Source organism: Leptonotus elevatus, chromosome 9 (genome assembly GCF_054856555.1).
Source record: "Leptonotus elevatus isolate MCC_2025b chromosome 9, RoL_Lele_1.0, whole genome shotgun sequence".
NCBI lineage: Eukaryota > Metazoa > Chordata > Actinopteri > Syngnathiformes > Syngnathidae > Leptonotus > Leptonotus elevatus.
The window spans coordinates 8,852,228-8,873,137 of NC_141247.1; the positions used below are offsets into that span (position 1 = coordinate 8,852,228).

Consider the following 20,910-nt stretch of genomic DNA (forward strand, 5'->3'; position numbering starts at 1 on the left):
CAAAACAAAACCATTCCAAATTACGTCAGCAAGCAGTACTAATTAAGACAAGAGACTGAAATCAGACCTCCAACCTCACATCCACATAGCCTACTTCTACAAATTATTGGGAGTAAATTAAAACAATTATAAAGAAGGGACCAAATGTTGATTTGAAGTAACCCCAACTGATGTCATAATATAGTTCTTGACAGGAATATTTTGTGTAAATTTCATTTCTGCTCCTTGATCAATGAAAGCAAATGGTGCCAACCACACATACTATTCATTGTGAGCGGTAAGCATAGGGACTTTAGTCATTAATGCTTGAATAAAATAAAATAAAAAAATCCTAGCCTATTAGCATATGGGTGAAAATCACACAGAATCAACCAAGCCAGCGACTGTGACTGCACTAAAATGTGAACTACTTTTCAGTCAGAAATTGGTTATTTAGAAGCTTAGGAAACAAAAAACAGAAACTTTATGTAACCAAGTGGTGCAGATATCCATGCAAAAATAAGTAAGGCACATTCCATCTAAAGGTGAAAATGTAAAATAAATGAATAAATAAAATTATTGTGCAGTTGAATGCAATAGTTTTCTTTTTTAAGTTTTATCAAAGGCAGTCATAGTACAAATTATAATGATGACAAATATCCCAAAATTGCCCAACTCCTGTCAATATACAGAACGTCAATCAGATAACCATGACAAAATCTTCAAAACTGAACATGCAATGAACAAAGCATACAACAAATTTTCAATAACAGGAGTACTCAATAAAAGAGGAAAAAGAAGCATCTTTATCAAATCAAAAATATTGAGACAAAAAAAAACCCCCATCCATATCCCATACTGAGTAGCTCCACAAACGACTCCCCGCTTGATGAGGAGGTCATATCTTGTGTGGTGTCACAGAAAACATTCCTGCCTCCCTTACTTCTTTAGGAATCGATTATTTTATTAATCTGCTGCTTACGTCGATGACTTGGTTGACATATGTCTTGGAGAACAACGTAACAAGTGATCCCCTGCCTTTAGTTCCGCTCGGCCTCATGTTGGCTTTTGCTTTTCTGTATGCATTCATGAACATGCTCTTTGAGAGTCACATCAAATTTGGCTTCTTGGCTTAGCTGTCACAATACGGCACTCTGCCTCTGTCTCTAGTGACACCACTGTTAGATCTGGATGAGCAAAAACATTGTAGGCCTAATCAATAACATTAAAAAGGAATATAGACGTCTAATTCATCAGGCCATCAAAACTACTACAATAGTGAAAAGGCTCCTAATTCCGGTTTTATTGTACTTGGAACATAAACATAAAATGATTGCGTAACAGTTAATCCTACGCATAATACAGGACAATTGCCGACCCAGTACACAATCTGTACAAGTCTGCTTACTAGTAGCACCTGCTTCATTCGGTTCCTTCTCCTCCACCTCCTCCTTCAATGAGGCCAACACACCTTCCCTGTCCTCCTCTTCCTTTCCTTCAAGAACTGCACTTCTTCCACTAGTGGCCTTAACAGCTGATGTTTCTGCTGCTAATGATAAATGTATATATAATCATAATAATGTTAACTATTGCGTTCTTAATACACATAGCGATCGATGTAAGAAAAAACACACGCACATAACTATCTCTTCTTACACACACACACACACGACCCCCACCCCCTCTCTCACACACACACACACACACACACACACACACACACACCCCCCCCCCACACACACACACACACACACACACACACACACACACACACACATGAAATAATATGGAAGCATTCCCTAACTGCTAACTGTGATGTGATCAAATCACAGATGTAGATCTTCTTGATGATTTTTTACGGTGAGCATTGCAACAACAATCAATCAATGATGCTCCATTACCAAATCATTTGCATTAAATGTATGCCTATGGACTACTTGGTCTAATATTGAGCCCTATTAAATGTGATTTCCACCAGGCCCACCTGTCGACGTTCTGCTGGAATCTGCCTCTCCATCAACTTCCTCCACTAAAAAGCTCAGTCAGTTTTGCACATTTGGTTGCACTTTCATGTAGCATTTAAATTTTCTTCCATCTTATGTTTTCGGCACCACCCATTTCCTTCTCACCTGCCTTCTTTCTTTTTGACATTTTTCTCCTCTTTTCAGTAGCAAGCTCCTACAACTTCGGGGGCGGGGGGCTAGTGCGGCTCGTGCGCTAGTGTTTGTAGTAAACTGGCTGCTGCGGCGCTGCTTATTATTGGTCACAAAGCGACAATCCGACGAAGCGGTCAGTTGTTTACGCATTGCTCTGAGTTTGTGTTTGAAGTTGACTTGGGCGATTCACTCCGCCAGGCGCCAGCCGTGTGTTCTCCTCGCAAGTGGCGGCCGGTGAGCGCGGCTGCGGGGCCGTTGGGGGCTTGTTGTGGCCTATATATAAAATAGTGGGTTCTGGGCTGGCTGTACGTATATTTTCTTATTAGATGGCTATGTGTATTGTAAAACAAGAAGGGCGCAAAAAACTACAAATAAAAATAAACACCGTTAAGAATTTTTCCAAAATCCCCAATGGCCAGTCCGCCTCTGCTCACGCCACTAGTACCGATCTATGCGTTGTTCCTATTTCGGTTTTTTTTTTCTGGCGGAGCGGCGGCCCACCGGGGAAATCCGCGGTACCCCGTGGGTCAGTCCGCCCCTGCCTGGGACTCTGCTTGTAAATGTTGAGGTTCAGTTCATCTTTTGATGTTTTGTTTTAGTCTAAGTGTGTCCCCCTGTAAAGGAAAAAAAAAAGTCATAATAATGACAACTTGGAAATAGCAACCGACAACAGTCGCTCACTGGAATGCTTCGTTTTGAAAAAAAAAAAAGTAGTTAGATTGATTTGCCGCTAAAGATGCGTGTATGCGCGTGCACGTGTGTGTGTGCGTGTAGGCAGCTGACCCTGGTGTGAACAAGGCCACTGTGTGCGACCACAGAGGAAGCATTCTTCACTGTGACACACACACGCACGCGCACAGAATGTGCAAGAGAGTCACTTGCCATCTTTTGGCTATGATCATGTATTCTTCTCTTCCTAACAGACACACATACAAAACACAGGCACATACAAACTATGCACCACGTTAAGATCTTATTATTTTACCATGCTGACTATGACTCGACTAAGTAATTTTTGCCTCAATCAGCATGTCGATGTTGTATTGCATCTGTACATTATATGGAATAAAATGTTAATTAATCCACTAACTTGTAAGATTATTTTAAACTCGATATTTTATTCTTTTTTTAACATGTTATCTTTTTTTTTTTTTTTTTTTTTTTTTTAAAGAAGAAGATATATTTATACGTGTCCCTAATACGCCGTTATATAGTAAGGGGGAGAGGCATAAAAGTATTCCTTTAAGTTGGGATCTGTTGACTGTGAGGTTTTGTTCCGTTTTTCTTGGCGTTGTTTGACAAGAAGGAAGCAGAAAACTGTTGGTTTGGTGGCGTAACAGATCAAGTTAGAAGACGTTGAGTAACGTGAGGTGAGACAGGCGGAATTTCAATATACCGACACAGAAGCATGGTCAGTGAAGGACTAAAGAGTGAGACATTTGAAAAATAAACATTATTGAAATGACGGGTGTATAATAGTGTTACAAAGCTAAGAGAAAACGTGACACGAGTATTTAAAAATGTTAGAATCACCTTGTCAAATTGACCTCACTTCCTAGATTTGTATTATTGTGAAACTTTTATCCGGAAGTAGTGTGATTGACACGCTAACTTGATGCTGTTAGCACAACTTCAGAATGGACTCAAGAGACAAGTCCGTTAGTTTGACGAAGATAGAACGAGAGCGTCCATGACTTGACCACAGAAATCAACGCCTTGACAACATTATTGGCAGCAATGTCGAGAGAAAACACCACTCGAAGTTTGGAGAACATAGACCTTGCTGCACTGAGAGTAAGACAAGACGCAACTTCCCCACCTTTACTGAAGCGTTTATGCAAACAGTTGGGTGCCGCAGATGTTAACCATAAAGTTAATTTGTTATCGCTGTTTTTGTCATTGTATTGTTTTAGTACCACAGTATGTATGTAGTCAGATTTTATCTCATGTTTGAGAAGTCTGTATATTGTTAACTTGGTAAAAATGTTTTGTAAGACTGTCTTTTAGAGGCTGTTGTTGTTTGTCAGCAGTGTCATTTATATTGTCTTGATACGGTTTGTACGCCCAACATTTTTCCTGGGAAACTTTGCATAGTCGACATGCTTTGCATACAATTACGCCACAAGGAGAAGCATTTTTGTGTTGCCAGGAACATATAACATGTCACTAAACTAAGTTGTTATAAACTGTTGTCATGGTTGTATTTGTGCGTTGTTAAAGTTGCTTTAATAACCACTGCCAGGTCAGATTGGAAACGAACAAACCTTACTTAGGGGGCAGCATGTAAGTGATAATGTCATCCAGATTTGCAATTCCACTTCCTCAGTCACCCTCGGGAACAACTGAATACTGTAGTGCAATATGAGCCGTAACTATGTAGTACAGTACACATTTTGTTTCACCTCCTCTTTATGTTCTTGTTCTTGACCCTATTTTCTGCAGGATCCCGCTGGTATCTTTGAGCTGGTGGAGGTAGTAGGCAATGGAACATACGGTCAAGTGTACAAGGTGAGTTCCATGGTACTTTGTTTTTGTCAATGCTGAGTGAGTCGAAGAGGTCACGTTAATTCTATTCTGCAACCAAACAGACACATATGAACATTTTATATTTAAATATCATTTAAAACAAGTTTCTCATGGTGACTGATCATAACACTGACCAATCGTCAAATGAAATTGCACACCCCCTGGAAAACAAATGTTCTCATAGGAAATAAGGGAAATCGAATTAATCTGATCCAGGGTCAAACTGGTACCATCATAACACCTTTAAAAACTGTATGGAAAGTGAAGATGTCAACATTCCAACTAAAAAATAACCCAGATCAATGGTAACATAATTAAAAGCAAGAAATTGGATATTCCCCCATGATGAGTGACAATGAGATGTACATTCCATTATTTTATTGTTGTTGTTGTGGACCTATATTATTTTTATTTAGTTATAGTGTACTTTACTGAGCAGCCAGGATATGTTTTGCTTTCATTACCCGATGTTAATATTTGCTGCAGATCTGATCAAGTTGTTTAATGAAGGTAGAACTGCAACTATAAAATATTTTTAGAATCAATTATTTAACTGATTATCCCATTATTAACATGAAAATAAACAGATACAAATTTATTTTGCGTTATTAAACAATAGGGCTTTGCCCAAATGGGTGGTCATTCATTCAATGCAGTATTACATAATCTTTCAAGTAGAATTGATTGATTAACAAAATCAGATGCCTTTGCCAGATCCACAAAAACAGCAGCACAATACTCTCTGCGGTCCATGACACGTACACTATCATTTACCACTTTTAGCGTGACAGTGGTACAGTCGTGTCAAGAGCTAATGCGGGCTGCAAATGATTATAGGCATTAAGAGTCTCCAGATGCGCGGTTGATAATTATTATTGTTTTTTTTTTAAGGCAGGGCAGAATGAAGATGGGTCTGAAACTGTTTAAATCCATATTACCTTCTGTCAATTAGCGGAATGACTTCAGCAAATTCCCAATCTTTGGGGAATACTGTAGTTTGCAGCAAAAGGTTGAACAGATTGCAGATGAGTCTCCAAGAGTATGAATGAATTACAAATCCTAAATCGAATCGAAAACCTGTAGTAGAAGATACGCAATTATCAAATGCGCACTCGGCTTTGTCTAAGTGTTTCAAGAAGTGAGATTTAGTTTAGATTTGTTTGTGACAACAATATCCTCAGATTTGACTAGAGAGGCAACGTGTGGGGGTTAAGTTTTGTGTTTAAGTGCTGGATAGTTAAAAAAAAATAAAATAAATACTAACTTTTTACCCACCGTATTACCTTTTAGTGTATTTGACCTGCGTAACTGCCAGTCACATGTTTGTTGTGAGGTCTTAGCTTTTCGCCACAGTTGGTGTTTCTGATGGATGTCTTATCACAGACAAATCAGGACTGTACCAGGAAGGACCGACAGCAAAAAAATAAATAATTAAAAATTAAAAAATTCTTACTGTCTGAAGTGGAGCATTTTTGTTGTAAATAGTTTGCGAGTAAGACCTGGCATCCTCAACCTCAGAGATAATTGCACTAATGCTAGATCATAAAAGAAAAGCCTATTCATTAAAGTGTCTCAGGTGACCTTTAGAGATGATCAGAGCCAGTTGTCTGGTGAAGGCATATTTGTGAACACAAGCTATGATACAACGGTCAATAAGTCTTTGACAAAATACTCCAGATGAATACCTATCAGGTCTATTAGTGAGTGTGATGCCAATTACTGTGCCAGAGTCTATTACCTTGATCTTGTGTTTGGTAGGCCACAGACAGTAGCAGAAGGTTGTCTTTTTCAGCCAACAGCTGTGATGGAGAAACTTCTTAATAGGGTTATTTTTAAAAGCTTGACTTCAAACTGTTCAGCAATGGGGTTTTGGAGCTTTTATCCTGATGATGATTATAACCAGGAATTTGTATGACAGTTCATCTAATTTGTGTCGGTCGCTACATACTGCATATTTGAATGCATGAAACCCAGACCCTAACAGTTGCAAAAGAAGTTCGGAGTGGATGAATGCATAGGAGATTTAGCCTGTAAAGGCATGCCGGAACCATCATATGTGGGTCTCTACTACAGTTAGTCCGTGTAGAAAAATTATCACTACAAAGTAGTATGAGATTGACATTTTTTTTTTCTGTAATCAAGTTATTCAAGTTACTGGATTAATTGTTTCCGACCTGATTTGAATGACTGTAACCACTTGGAAAAAACAGCAATGAACACTTGGCTTCAATACTTAACTGGTGCTAGTTGTTGAAAATTTGCTCTTCGATTTAGAAACCAGGTCACACCACATCCGCCGTCTCTGCACGGACACACAACGGTTAACACAATATCCATGTCACTTCAAGCAAAACCTATTTTAGCTACTTCCTTTTGCAGGGTAAAGGACACATTTAAGATTCTTATAGAAAATATGCAACGACCTGCAGACACTCGCATCACTGGCATGCACATCACATTTGTAAAGGCCTGGGTTTGGTTCACTTCCTTTTTTGCAGTATCTGTGCATGCATGCACGAGTGTCGTGGTTTGTGGTCACAGCCATATTTAGCACAATGCCGTTGGTTGGGAGTATAAATCACATCACTTTTTCAATTCCATAAGATACATGGTTACAACACACTAATCGGTTTACGTTAAAACCTTTACAAAATAGAGGCACAAAATATGCAGAGATGCCAAGTGTTCCAGTTGGATGTATTTTGTTGTGGGCAGTTTCCATTTGTTTCCCTTTTACAGGGAAGTCGAAAATGTTCTTCAGATTATGAGACAGAGACGGCATACATGGTTAATTAACTTAGTTTGCAAGTGAGTCTGCAAGTAATTTGGGATTTGGACACTGCCAAGCTAACCAATCATGATAACCTTTGTTGATGTCATGTCATCGTATCTTCCCCCATGTTTAAAAGTACTGATTATTCAGATGTTTTAGCTCTTACCGACAACGCACACACTTCGTTTTGCATCAATTGTTTTAGGAATAGGCTCATTGGAAACATCGGCTCATTTGATATCACAGTGACAAACTAGAGACGAGTAATGACTTGAGAACATTTGGTGCCGTTGTGTTGCTTTATAGTTGGTATGTGAATTGTTATTGACATAAAGAGTTAAAGAAGGATTCTGTTCAGAAACCCTAACATGTGTGAATGTGTTGTGAGTTTGAATGACTTTAAGAAAGAGGATGGATATCATATGAGTCATGATTGCCTCACAATTTTCTCTTACACAAGGGTCGAAAAGTACATACTTTATCTCATGACACAAATTCATGGATTTCTTAACACAGTAAAAACAGGATGTGGATTCATAATCTTGATCCGCTTGCCCTATATGTGGAATACTTACTTGGTTTCTACTTCCCAACATGTGAATGGAGGTTTTTGCTTATATATAATGTTAGCCTCATCTCCATTCGTAAGCATTGTTCCATCTAAAGTGATAAACTGCTGTGGCATGATGCAATTCAGCAGACAATGCTTATGTTGAAGCCACGAGTCTTTACTGGAATTTTCTTGAATCCTAAATGTGATGACTTGTTATAATCTGTTGTATTCACTCTTTATTTGTACCAGATGCCACTGGCTTGTAGTTGTATTTCAAATCATGTTGTCATCTCAGTTCTATTTAGCGCTAACTCACTCAATCAATCTATAAAAAATATAGCCGTGAACCATTATTTTAAGACGGTGACAATGTTTAATAGCCCATGCTTTTATTGTAGTTGTCTAATTTTGATTCACGGAGCAATTTTTTTTAAGCGCTTATCTCTATTGTTTTGACATTGCCGTGGCAGTACTTATTATTATTATTATTATTATTTTATTTTTTTCAGTGATTGGTGATGTCAGGGCTCTTCACTAACTTTTGCAATGGTAGCACTGGTGCTACCAACTTTTTCAGTTGGTCACACCTTTTTTTGGGGAGGTAAATAAAGCATGACCATATTTGCTGATGTATAGTTGCAATTTGCATAGCCTAGTTTCAGATGACAAAGATTGACAGCAACTCCGCATATACAGTATCTGCTAAATATTTTACTATAACAAGAACTGTCGGAAATAAAACAGGTCAATTATTTTATATGACTTTAATAGAAGACAGTGGAAAAAACTAGGGGTGGGTGATATGGCCTAAAAATTATATCACGATATTTTAAAGAAATTTGCAGTGACAATATTTTTGACGATATTGGTAATAATTACTACAATTGATTTGTGATTTGTACTTTGAAATAATAGAGCTTTTATTGCAGCACAATATTTAAGCCACCTTTTTACCACAATTAAAAGTGCAAATATAGCAACCGTAATGGAATTAAATGGAAATAAAAACAGGCCAGGTAGTGTTTACCCTGCGAGGTCTAATTGTAACATAACTGCTTAAAGCAGATAAAGCACATTTACTTGAAACACAAACCTTCAGAAGTCAGTGGCAAATTGCATGAGTCAAGAAAGTCCATTATATTCTCCTGTGTGGTTGTCCTCGTGTTGTAGAGGCAAAAAAAAAAGATACGGTAGCAGATAGTCTGTGGCGTCATGCTCTGTACATCGCAGGCAAGTGTATTGTTGAAAAAGGCTTTCCACTGCGATTGTTTAGGCAGTGGTTATTTTGCCGTAACCGGCTACCCTCCTGTGAGCGTTATTTTGCCGTGAATGTCTCTAATTGGTCAATAAGAGAAGCGAGAAAATGCTGTGATTGCTTGTAGACATTACTAGCGGGTTTGAATAACACAAATGTGCATGTTTACGCTAATGTTCACAGCAACGTGCACGCCGTCACGTCGAGAGCACCGTAGCTTAGCGGCCGTTTAGCATCACAAAGTCACGTCAACTATGAGGAGAGTTACCGGTCACGGTAAAATAACCACCGCGGATTGTATATCTTGGCCAAACAATACGCGACCGCTTCAGTATTATCCAACCACCGTCTGTTTTTTTGTTCATAAGGAGTGCGTCTAATCAAGAGTGCTCTAGTAAAGAACTTTTGTTCACGGCAAACAACACGAGCTGCAATTCCATGTCCTCTTCGCGTGTCTTTAGCCTGCGCATCCTCTTAACTTTAACAGCAACAGTTGTCCGGCACAATTTGCAAACGATTGTATTTTTTTGCATCATATCTGACCTCTTGTACCCAAACAGCCTCCACACGACGAAAGTAGCTCACTCCCACTTTGCCGACAGAACACAAAGACGTATGATGTTACGCATTACGTCGTCACGTCAATTTTGCATAAAAACGGTAATATCGTAGAAGATATGATATGGAACACCCCTAATGGGAAAGTTATTTTGTTCAACACAGAGGGGCCAGCTCTAATAGCGAGGCCTCCAAACCCTCTTCCCCTTGGGAAAGCCAAGGCTTCACAGCCTGCCTAGCATCATGATCAGTCAAGTCTGGGCCTTTGGAACACTGCTCTGGATTAGGTCGTCCAATGCTGTGTTTCCCAACCAAGGGTATGTGAGCACATTGCAGAAGTTATATGGAAACTCAGGTAACTGCTGAAAATAAAATTGACCTGCTATACTATGACTGAGTATTATTCTTGCTCAGTGTTTTGTTTAATGCCTGTTTAAATGGGACTAATGTAAAGGGCAAGACGCTCCAATTTTTGGCGGTAAATGTTAGAATTATATATAAGAAAGGCATGTTTATTCTTTAATTTGATTCATTGACATACCAACAACTCGATTAGATATTGTAAACAGAAGTGACTATATGGCCCAATGATTGTAATCAAGTAAAAAAAAAAAAACCTCTGTGATTTCAAACCCATCAATCTTCTTAATGTATGTCAGCTTTTATAGATTGATTGAAAGTGATCGGCTCGCCGAACACTGTCAATGTTTACACTCTCGCTAACGGCTAGTTGCTAACGCCGGATACTCGTATTATAGAATGACAGACTAATTAACTAGCAGTTTATTAGTGTCCTTAATTATTGATTTAAATATGATTTCAGGATGGCACCACCACCACTGCGAGGGTCAACCTCAAAATACAAGTCTACCAAGGCAATTGCATTGACATCAATGTATTAGTTGGAAGGCTTTTATTTTGAAGTCGGCCTTTGCAACATGTTCCGCGGACTATGTACAGCCCGAACCGTGGCACTTCATCCGTACGGATTACAGCTCAAAGATAAGCCGTTGCACCACTCATTAAAACATGTACTTGCGCCATGCGACCAGATGAAATCTTTACCAGCACACACCTTAAAGTTGGCTGCATTTGCAGGTAAATTGGTCGCAGTGTCGAGCTCTGTATATACATATCATTTTAACCACATTGTTGATCTTGGTGTTTTGCATCTGCAAACCATTACTTTGTCATCAAATATCTACTGTATATCGTCACCTATTACCCATGTGCCTTAGTTGTGTTTTTCACATTTATACTATACAATAACAACATTAAAGCTAAGTAAGCTAAAGTAAATCCAACAAGAGCACCACCTTGCCATATTTGCCATACAAACAAATGACAGTCTAAATACTGCATTACTGTATCTCTAATGAAAAACTATTTGGATGATGTAATTATGTATTCTGCCTCATTTCAGGAAAAAACAGCAAACCTAGCAGACTATAAGTGCAACAGGTTAAGTGTAGTTAATCTGTGTCAGCCTCAAGAGCAATTTTTGTGCACAAAATATTGTGAAGATGGCAATATAACCCGAGTTGAGTTCAACTTTATTAAACAAGGCAGGTTTAGAAACTCTATAAAAATCCACCATGTGACAGAGACATTCGTTTCACATGCAAACAAGAAAGGCAAAACACACACTGTGGTAATCAAAATAGTCACACTGTTACTAGCGTGTTTTTTCTCGGAAAGCAGAAAAAAACACAGTTTGAACAACAAGGGAAGGCAAGTTTATTTGTATATCACATTTCAAACACAAGGCAACTCGATGTGCTTTACACAAAGAAAGACATCACCTATGAGCATAAACAAACACAGCAATTAACATTAAGAGCAAAGCAGAGAAAACTAGTACAGCAGATTACAAATGATATACAACAAACAGTTGGTAGTTTTACTGGATCATGAGAGTAAAAAAATAAATAAAATGGTACCATTGATTTTTGTCAAGGAGGCATGTATTGAGTTGGTATCAGATTCTAGATTTCAATCAAAACCAAAAATGGCTGTTTCAAATTCCATATTTGTGAAAAGACACACTGGCGTGGGGGGGAATTTCAGTTTGTTCAGTTAAGTATGTGTACATTGTTTACTGTAGGTGGCATTAAGTTTATTTGCTTTCCTTGCTTTTATTGTTTAAAACACTGCTACATTTTAATATTGCATAATACCTCTATAACATTTTTTTGATTGATTGATCTAAATGCCATCTTTGTCAAAGACCGAGCAAGCGAATACCTAACATCACATTGAACTCATAGTACTCATGACCATGATTACTATGCCATGCTGGCTATGAATGAACATACCGATGTTTTATGAAATCAAGGATATGCCATTGATCCTGCATCCAGCAAGGCTGGGTGAAGATGGTGGTCGTGATGCTCTTATTTAACAACAGCAAATTGGATCAGGCAAGTAAACACCGATCTGCTGGGCTCAGCGGTGAGCCTGAGGATGTTCATGCAAATAGCACATGCATCTGATCTCGGGCAGGTTGTGATAATGAGGATGAACCAGAGGTTGCTCGAGTGTGGATGATGGTCACTTAATGATTGTAACCTTTTTGCCAAGTTGAGTGGTGGAGATGCCATTGCCCAGGAACTGAAGTTTTCAGCTACAGGAACGGATATATGAATTTCTGTGATTCAAACAAAGTGCATTTGGCATGCCAATATCTCCAGAACTGTAACAGATGTAGACCAAAACACCCCAAGTTAATTTAAAGTTTAAAAATAGAATATAATGTTTTAATACAAGTAAAGCTTGATGGCCCATTTATAATGTGCCTTTCAAGGGACCCAAGCATACGTCTTGCTTCTTAATTTTACAAATCAGTCACTGACCTTGTTCCTCTGTGACTTATTTATTTGCCCGACCACAGTGTGTTCAACAGTAATAATCACATGGTAGAACTAGTGGACAACTAGAATAGATAACTTCTTATAAAAATGTTACTTCACAGAAATACTGTAACTGGAGGTTTATTTCAGTTTTCACTTTAACTACTTGACAGATTCTCTGTATGAGTATGCTACTTTCAACAAGTAAAAATAATAATACAATACAATCATAGTACGAGTGTCACCTTATCACCTTAAGATTGATTATGCCTGTTCTTTTCACTCGTGGTCATTTTTCTTTCAACACATGCTTGCAAACGCACATACACACACACAGGGCGTTTCCTTGTTTGTAAAAGGAACTTCCCTTCCGAGCAAGTCACTTCTGTGCTGTGAGAGAAAGAGAAAGACGTGTGTGTGTGGGGGGGGGGGGGGGGTGCGTGCGTGTCTGAATGTGAAAATTCATGACTCCACTGAAGCATTGCAGACACCGTTTCACCTCTTTGCTGGTTTGAGCTGAAATTGAAAATGATATACAAACATAATTTGACCATCTGACAATCATACTGATCAATAATCTTTAACACTCAAAAATCAATGCATGTGAAATAAGAACATGTTTAGCTTTTTTTTCTGTCAAAGGTCACGAGACAGGTCTTCCTCATCATGCTGCTCCCACAGCTGATGTAATTGACCTCATTGTGAAATATCATAGACCTACAAAGTCAGGCTGTACTATAATGCAATCCCGAAACATGAATCACTTATGCTTCCTTAAATGTTTTTGGTGTCAAAAGCTCAACTTCCTCTCATTTGTTGCCAAACTGTCAAAGAGGACTTTAGGGAGCATCTCCTCTTTCTGTCTGTAAGGGGCACAAAAGAAAGAAAGATTTAAGTGGAGCCATGGGAGCAAGCAAAGCAGGATAAAGGAAGGAAGACAGAGGTGAGAGGCAAAAAGTCCAAGAGCAGGGGAGGAAGGAAGAGGCAGAGAGAGCGATGAAAACGAGAGAAGAGGAAATCAGCTAATCACCTGAGTGTCACAATATTACTTGTTTAACGTGGTGGATACTGACCTCCAACATTCATAGGCAATAACCAACTTCCCCCAATACCTTTTCTGACATTTTATTTAAGACTTATTTTATTTATTTTTCTTTTTCTTCTTTTTTTTTTTTTTTACAAAACACTTGACTTTACCAGGTGTCTTAATAAAAGGTCTGCCTCTGACATTATTCCATCAAAATACTCAAATGATTTATAATTACAACAACTTAATATCTACTTGTCACATTGTGGTAGAATTCACTCAGTTTTGGGGGGTATGGATTTCTTTACTATGATGACCAGGAGAAGAACTCCAGTATAGCGATGGAAGGGCCACTCAATTTTTACAAACTTTGCAACTTTATTGCTATGTTTAGTGAACCCTGTATTCCAATCCTTCTAACCAATATTTTTCATAAAAAGGGATTAGCAAAAAACCTAGTGACTTTTTGTGGTATTATTAAATATTACTGGAGTCTCTGAGACTCCCTCCAGAGCTGAATGTGTTCACAATTCTGCTTCTAGATAACAGTTTCATCAGTAATAGGCAAATGGTCAAACCTGTAAAAACAAGGCCAGCATGTCACAAGTTGGAGGGTGCGACCTTGGTAAGGATAAGTGGTACAGAAAATGTATTGATGCTCTACCTTTTTTTTTGGTACTCCTTTGCAGGTGCACTTAAATGAAACACAAACCAAGGGATGTGGTAATGAGTTGAGCTACAGAAACATTTGACTATTGTGTGTTGTAGACCGGATGGAATGCAGTCACCCACCAGGTTTGATTGCAACCAAATCAACAATATGACTTATTGTTGTTAGGAGACTTTCATACAAAAGGTATCTCCCAATTCTAAGTGTACAGTATGAGAATGGAGTTACATGAGAATAGAACCGTTTTGTATGTTTCCTTCCAAACTTGTATAACCAATGGATTGTTATTTATGAGTCACAAGGACCGATAAAGAAAAGATTGAGGCTAATATACAGTTTCACACAGAGAAAGGAACTGGTTCAAGAGAAGTGTTTGTCATTTCGTCCATTTGCTGTCTTTGTTGTAAATGTCTCTTCTGTATCTAATTAAAATCGTATGAATATATTATTGTAACCTTTTCACTGGCGCAATATTCATAGAGCATTCTGACACTGTGTATGTGTGTGTTTGTGTCAAGGACAGCATTTATGTTTGAACGTGTCTGTGTGATTCCTTTAGCATTTTCCACAAATGTGGAGCGTAAGTCTGTGTGAGATGCATTGGACAGTGTCAGAAAGTGACTGTGCTCATTAATTCTGGCTGAACGTGCGTGTGTGTGTGTGTGTGGGTGTGGGGGGGGGGTGTGTGTGCGTGCGTGTGTGTGTCAGTTATGCATGCTGCTAATAAGTAGAACATTTCACATTTATAACTTGTGGTGGCAGCACTGTTAACAGATGCTATTGTGACAGGAAGGCCATTTCCTTATTTGTCACAGTTGTGGCTCATATGCCAAAATTCTGTGCAATTTTAGAAATAATGTCAAGGATAGAATAATAAGGGTTAGTTGGCTTGACAATACCTCATAGAATTGTATAAATACATGGTGTTCAATGAGCAGAATAACAGCTATCTGTCACAGCATCTCTTTAATGGCCACATTGCACATCATTGTTCAGTACAAACTACCATTGAGACCGTGTTACACTATAGTGTACTATTGTATATGACATTTAAATACAGTTGTTGTGTATATAATTGTGCACTCCTTCACTGTTACTTCGTATGAATTAATAGTTACTGATAAATTATCAGCTTTGTTTCTAAGATAATTGTGCATGTCCTCACAGTTGCTTCATATGAACAATTACTAATTAATTCTCTCGTTTGTTTCTATTCTTTCCTCGGAGGGGAAGGGGGGGGGTGTCAAGGGGTTGACAAAAAAACATTACATTGTAATACTGATTTAGTGTTGGTATAGTGGATATGTTACGATTGTGAATTAAAGGCATACATGTCTGACAGATGCCCTAAGTTGCAATTTCTGTAAGTATAGAAATATAAAATGATAATAGAAATTTGCCATTCATTTCATGCAATTTTAAGGAAAAATGCTATATTGGGATATATTCTTTAAACTGATCTGTCATTGTTTTTTGGAAATTTTATCAATCAAATGTACTTGTGGTATTGGTGAGTACTCAACAGTTGTGGTATCGAACATCACTAATATTATAGTGTGTAGTGACCAAAATGATCAAATGTATTGGTATTGTTACATACCTACTACCCACATGCTAGGATAAATGTAACCAAAAAAAAATACAGTTACATGCACCTAAATAATTGCAGCAAGTTATATTTATATAAATAGTAATACCAGAAATAAAAAATCAGAAATCACTGACTCCTGTGAGTTGGGACAAACCATGTCCTAAATAAGAAAGTCTAATTTAGATTTTTTTATTTTTATGAATTGATTAATCAAAATATACATACAAAAATGTTAAAGTTGAAAGAATTGTGTATATGAATGTAATTTGTAGTATTCTATTTTTTCGTCGTTCTTTTTTTTTGGGGGGGGGGGGGTTGTCAGGAGGTCTATTGTTATTCCACATGTCCTCTGTAAGGTCGCTATTATTTGAAACACTCCAAAAACTTTAAACAAACTTCACAAGTTTGGTAATGTATATTTTAAATAAAAGCATGGTTATGACTTTATAAACCAACGCACTAAGTGAACTTTAGACGATATTTTCCCTAAAAACCTACCTGTCAAAGTTATGTCCTCAGTTTGTGTCAACTCTATCAGATTTATTCACAATCCTAACTAAATTAGACAATAGCATGGTCAGCTATATCCCTGTCTGGCAGTGTCCCTCTTGCTTGCTGTACTGTGAGTGTGCTGTATTAATTGTTTTCATGTGTGTTGCGGGCTTGCGGCTGTCGCCTACAAGTGACGTAGAACCGTGATACAGGTTGCTGCCCTGTGTTCACAGTTGTTGGTATGCAAACGAAACGGATGACAAGCACTTTTTGCTCTGGGGTAGATCGTGGCCTTTACTTTGCCTCAAGTTTGACTAGAGAGTATTTAAGTAGACCCTGTACCACCAGATGAACATTTAAATAGACAATAAGTGTTTTTGGAATGCCAGTATTCGTGTGCCTCTTGTCTCCTCTCCATTACATAGGCCAGAAGTGTCCTACTTCGGCACAGGGCGCAGCATAATAATGTAATCATTAAGCGTTTTTGTGTTACCGCACCCAGTTCCCGCTACTTTCCTTTCCATAATGAGGGGAACAATTGTCTCGCTCTCGTTCTGTCTCTCCTACTGTATTTGGGCTTACTTGGTTGGTTTTGCGCTGCCTGACAATCTTGCGTTTCCTTTATAGTGCACCCCCTTGTGATCTGATAAGCCGCACCTTTGTATTAGCCGCAGGGTCGAATGCAAGTAGCGGCTTGTAGTCCAGAAATGACTGTACTTTATTTGCATCTGCAAATACATATTTTGAGTGAAGCTGGCTTTAATTAAATAATAATAATAATATTTTTCAGCAGATACATGAAAATGGTGATCAGCTCTTATTACCGATCTCCCGGGATATTCCTAATGTGCGTAATAATAATGATAATAATAATGCATCAGATTTATATAGTGCTTCTCTGGACACTTAGATGCTTTGCAATGGATACATTTATTCAAGCGATCACAAATCCACACTCTGGTGGAGGTAAACTACGTATGTAGTCACAGATGCCCTGGGGCAGACTGACGAAAGCGTGGCTGCCAGTGTGCGCCTACGGCCCCCCCGACCACCACCAAACATTCCTATCATCCATACACCAGTGTGAGTGGCACAACGTGAAGTGTCTTGCCCAAGGACACAACGACACATGACTTGGAGAGAGCAGGATTCGAACAGAAGACCCTTGGGTTACTGGATAACCAGCTCCACGGTCACCACTTTTGAAGGGAATGTATCGTGGATACACTCATTTTCATACTAAATCCAACTAGGCCTTCATTCACCTTTCAGTAGTCAAACTTCCTTAATGGAGTTCTTGTCTGCATACCATTTCCACTTATGCCTATTTATGCACAGTCACCGTCAAATATTACAACTTGTATTGTGGGAGGTGTTGGCAGCTAAACTGACTATTGCCCATAATTGATGTTGTCCATGCTAATGTCTTTCTTCATGTTTCCTAACAGGGTCGTCATGTCAAAACAGGTCAAATGGCAGCTATCAAAGTCATGGAAGTCACAGAGGTAAAGTTGCACATTCTTTATTTGTGGTAATAATAAATAAAATAAAAAAAGACAACAGAAAGAATATTTATCTTGGGAAATAGATTTTTTCCATTTGCAAGTATTTTTTTTTTATTTATTTATTTTTTTTTTTTTAAGAGCTCAGTATTGTTCATTCGGAAATGTCATCATCATTGCTCTTTTTTTTTTTTTTTTTTTTTTTAAATATATATATATATATATATATACACATATATACATACATATATACATATATACATACATACATACATACATTTTTTTTTGTGTGTGTGAGTGAGTATGTGTGTGTGCGTGCGTGCGTGCGTGCGTGCGTGCGTGCGTGCGTGCGTGTTTGTTAGCTCACCAGAAAACCTATTAGAAAAAAAAAATCTCATACCGTTCACCTAAATCGAACACCAGGAGACCCGAGGGGACCGAAGAAAACCAAGGAAGGTGAAATCCAGCACCGACCAGACACCCCCCACCAGAACTCCTCCCCAGCCCAAGAAACATCCAGACCCCAACAAATCCAAAAAACATAAAATCAGGGAGGCCTCAAGAGACCAACGGAGAGACCGAGAAAAGGAAGGAAGGACAGACGAAGCCGCGTGAGATCCGAGACACCAGCCTCCACCGATTCAATAACCTGAGGAGGAAACAGATTGTGTCTGAGTTTCGGTAGATGCTGGTGTGGTGGATCTGGCATGCATGAAAATCTCCACCAAAGAGGGGAGCCGTCGACCCCCGCCGGAACAGAGCAAGCGCAACACCTCAGGGCCCCCCAGGCCGCGGCAGCGCCAAAGGACGACCCCCGGGCCCCACCAGGGCCACCGGCCGGAGAGCAAACCCAGGAGCAGGAGCGCCCCCCGCCCCAACACGGCCCGCGCCCCCGGCCCAACGCAGCAGGACGGGGCACTGCAGGCCCACCAGGCACCCCACCGGCCCCCAACCCCCGTCCCCCCCACAACCCCCCGCCCCCCATCCACCCCCGCCACCCACCCCAACCCAGCCCCAGCCGCCCCCATACCCCCAATCCCCCAGACACCCCCACCCCCAGCACCCCCCCACCCCGCAACCCCCACCACCGCCCCCCCCCAACAAAGCCGCCGCCCCCCCCGACCCCACCCCGACCAACCGGCAGCCCCCCAACCCCCGACCCCCAGCCCCCGGGGACCACCCGCACCCAGGCACCGGCGCCGAAGAGGGGCCGGACAGCGGAGCGGAGAGGGCAGCCGCGCCCACCCCACCCCCCGCCGTGTGGAAGGACGGAACACCGGGGGCAGAAGGGGGAGATGGGGGCACCGGAGGGCGGCCGACACCCCCGAACCCCAGGCCCAGCGGGGGAAGGCCCCGGTCGTCACCCCAGCGTTCTTTGTGAAAATTAACCCCTGTTACTGAGTCCGCCAGCTCGCGGACTGGCGAACTCTACCCCTAAACCGTGAATGTGACCCCACCCAGTGTATATACAAGTGTGTGTGTGTGGTGCATTAAAATTAGGAGCAGGTGAACCGGAGCCGATGGAAATGATATTCCCACGCTCCGATCCACCCGCCACCCAAGCATGTTGCTGAGTGTATGTGGTGCATTAAAAAAAAATAGATAGGGCGGGGGGGGGGGGCGGGTGGCGACACGGACAGGGGACCGCAGCACTGCTCTATACTGCGGCCCCCAACCGATGGCACCCCCACAAGCCCCCCCCCCCACCCACAAGTTGTGTGGTGTATTAAAATTGGAGGGGAGTTGTAGGGTGAAGACGGTGTTTCCACCCTACCCCACCCCCCAAAGTGTGTTATGTGCCCTATATGTCTATAAAAGTGTATTGTGCAAACCTAGTGTAGTGAGTTAAGAGGTGTGACCAGCGGGGCCCCCCCCAACCGGGCGGGGGCAGGAGGCGCACCGGCCCACCAAGCCCCCACCCACCCCACCAGGACCCCGGCGGGCATATGGGACCCGTCCGGCGGGGCGATAGGGCTCGCCCCCCGGATACTGGGTCCCGCCCGAGGTGTCAGGACGCCCACCGGAGCGGGGCGGGCACGACACCAAACCCCAGCCACCCCCGCCGGCCCCCATAGCACCGAGACCCGGGCCATGGATGGAGCCCCCGGCCCAGGGGAGGGGAAGGAAGGCGTACCGGGGAAGGGGAAGGGAGGAGGGAAGGGGACGACAAGAAGGGCAGGGGGCAGCGGCAGGGACGCAAGGAGAGGGGGAGAGGAGGAGGAAGGGCGACGAGGGAGAGGGGACAGGGAGGCGGAGGACGGGCGGGGAGAGGCGAGGAGGGAGAGGCAGCAAGGGGGAGGAAGGGGGAGGGGAGAGGGAACCACCGGGCACCCCGGCGGCCCACAGGCCCCGAACCACGTCGCCGGGCCCAGAGCGACGGACCGCGCCGGAACGGCGCCGCCCCCGACACCAGGGAAAGCCCCGCAACGCAGCACCCCCCAAGAGACCCAGGGAACGGCCAAGACGCAGCCGCCACCCAGCAGCCAACAGAGGGGCAGACCCGCCCACTCCCCGCCAGGGGGGACAGCACCCACAGAATTAACCCACTGGCATGCCGTGAATCCGAATATCAACCCCTGGTGCCCATCGGAGGTGAATCCGCTCGATCCCGCTGGCAGCAGCCGGGTTCCTGACTATGGAAACACAACCATTAGTTACAAATTGCCTAATACAGAAACATCAATGCCAGTTATAACGCTGCTGTGGCTCTCGCTAACAGGCAGAATTAAAATCCAAGTTTAGGTTAAAAAATTCTATATACGTAGACCATGTTTCTTTAAATTTTGACATTTGGTTTTTATTTGAGGCAGATATTTTTTCCATTAAAATATGATTTATGAGGAGGTTAGACCATTGGTCGATATTCAAAGTTTGTTTATTTTTCCAGTTAACAAGAATTGTTTTTTTTGCGATAGTAAGGGCTACAAGTATAGATTGAAATTGTTTATGTGGTAAGTCAATTGTTGTTAAGTCACCTAG

The 20,910-nt window shown here is 41.2% G+C and overlaps 1 protein-coding gene across 2 annotated transcripts in view; it reads left to right on the forward strand.

Annotated features, from left to right (window-relative positions):
- The first annotated feature begins 3,741 nt into the window (after positions 1-3,741).
- LOC147168286 (mitogen-activated protein kinase kinase kinase kinase 4) overlaps positions 3,742-20,910 on the forward strand; it is a 53,605-nt gene continuing 36,436 nt past the window's right edge. The window contains exons 1-3 of one of the 2 annotated variants that reach the window (XM_086084734.1): positions 3,742-3,929; positions 4,578-4,643; positions 17,878-17,934. In XM_086084734.1, coding sequence (XP_085940860.1) covers positions 3,873-3,929; positions 4,578-4,643; positions 17,878-17,934 — 180 coding nt within the window. In that variant the 5' untranslated portion in view covers positions 3,742-3,872. The remainder of the gene's footprint in view (positions 3,930-4,577; positions 4,644-17,877; positions 17,935-20,910) is intronic. The other variant, XM_086084735.1, reaches the window with a different exon arrangement.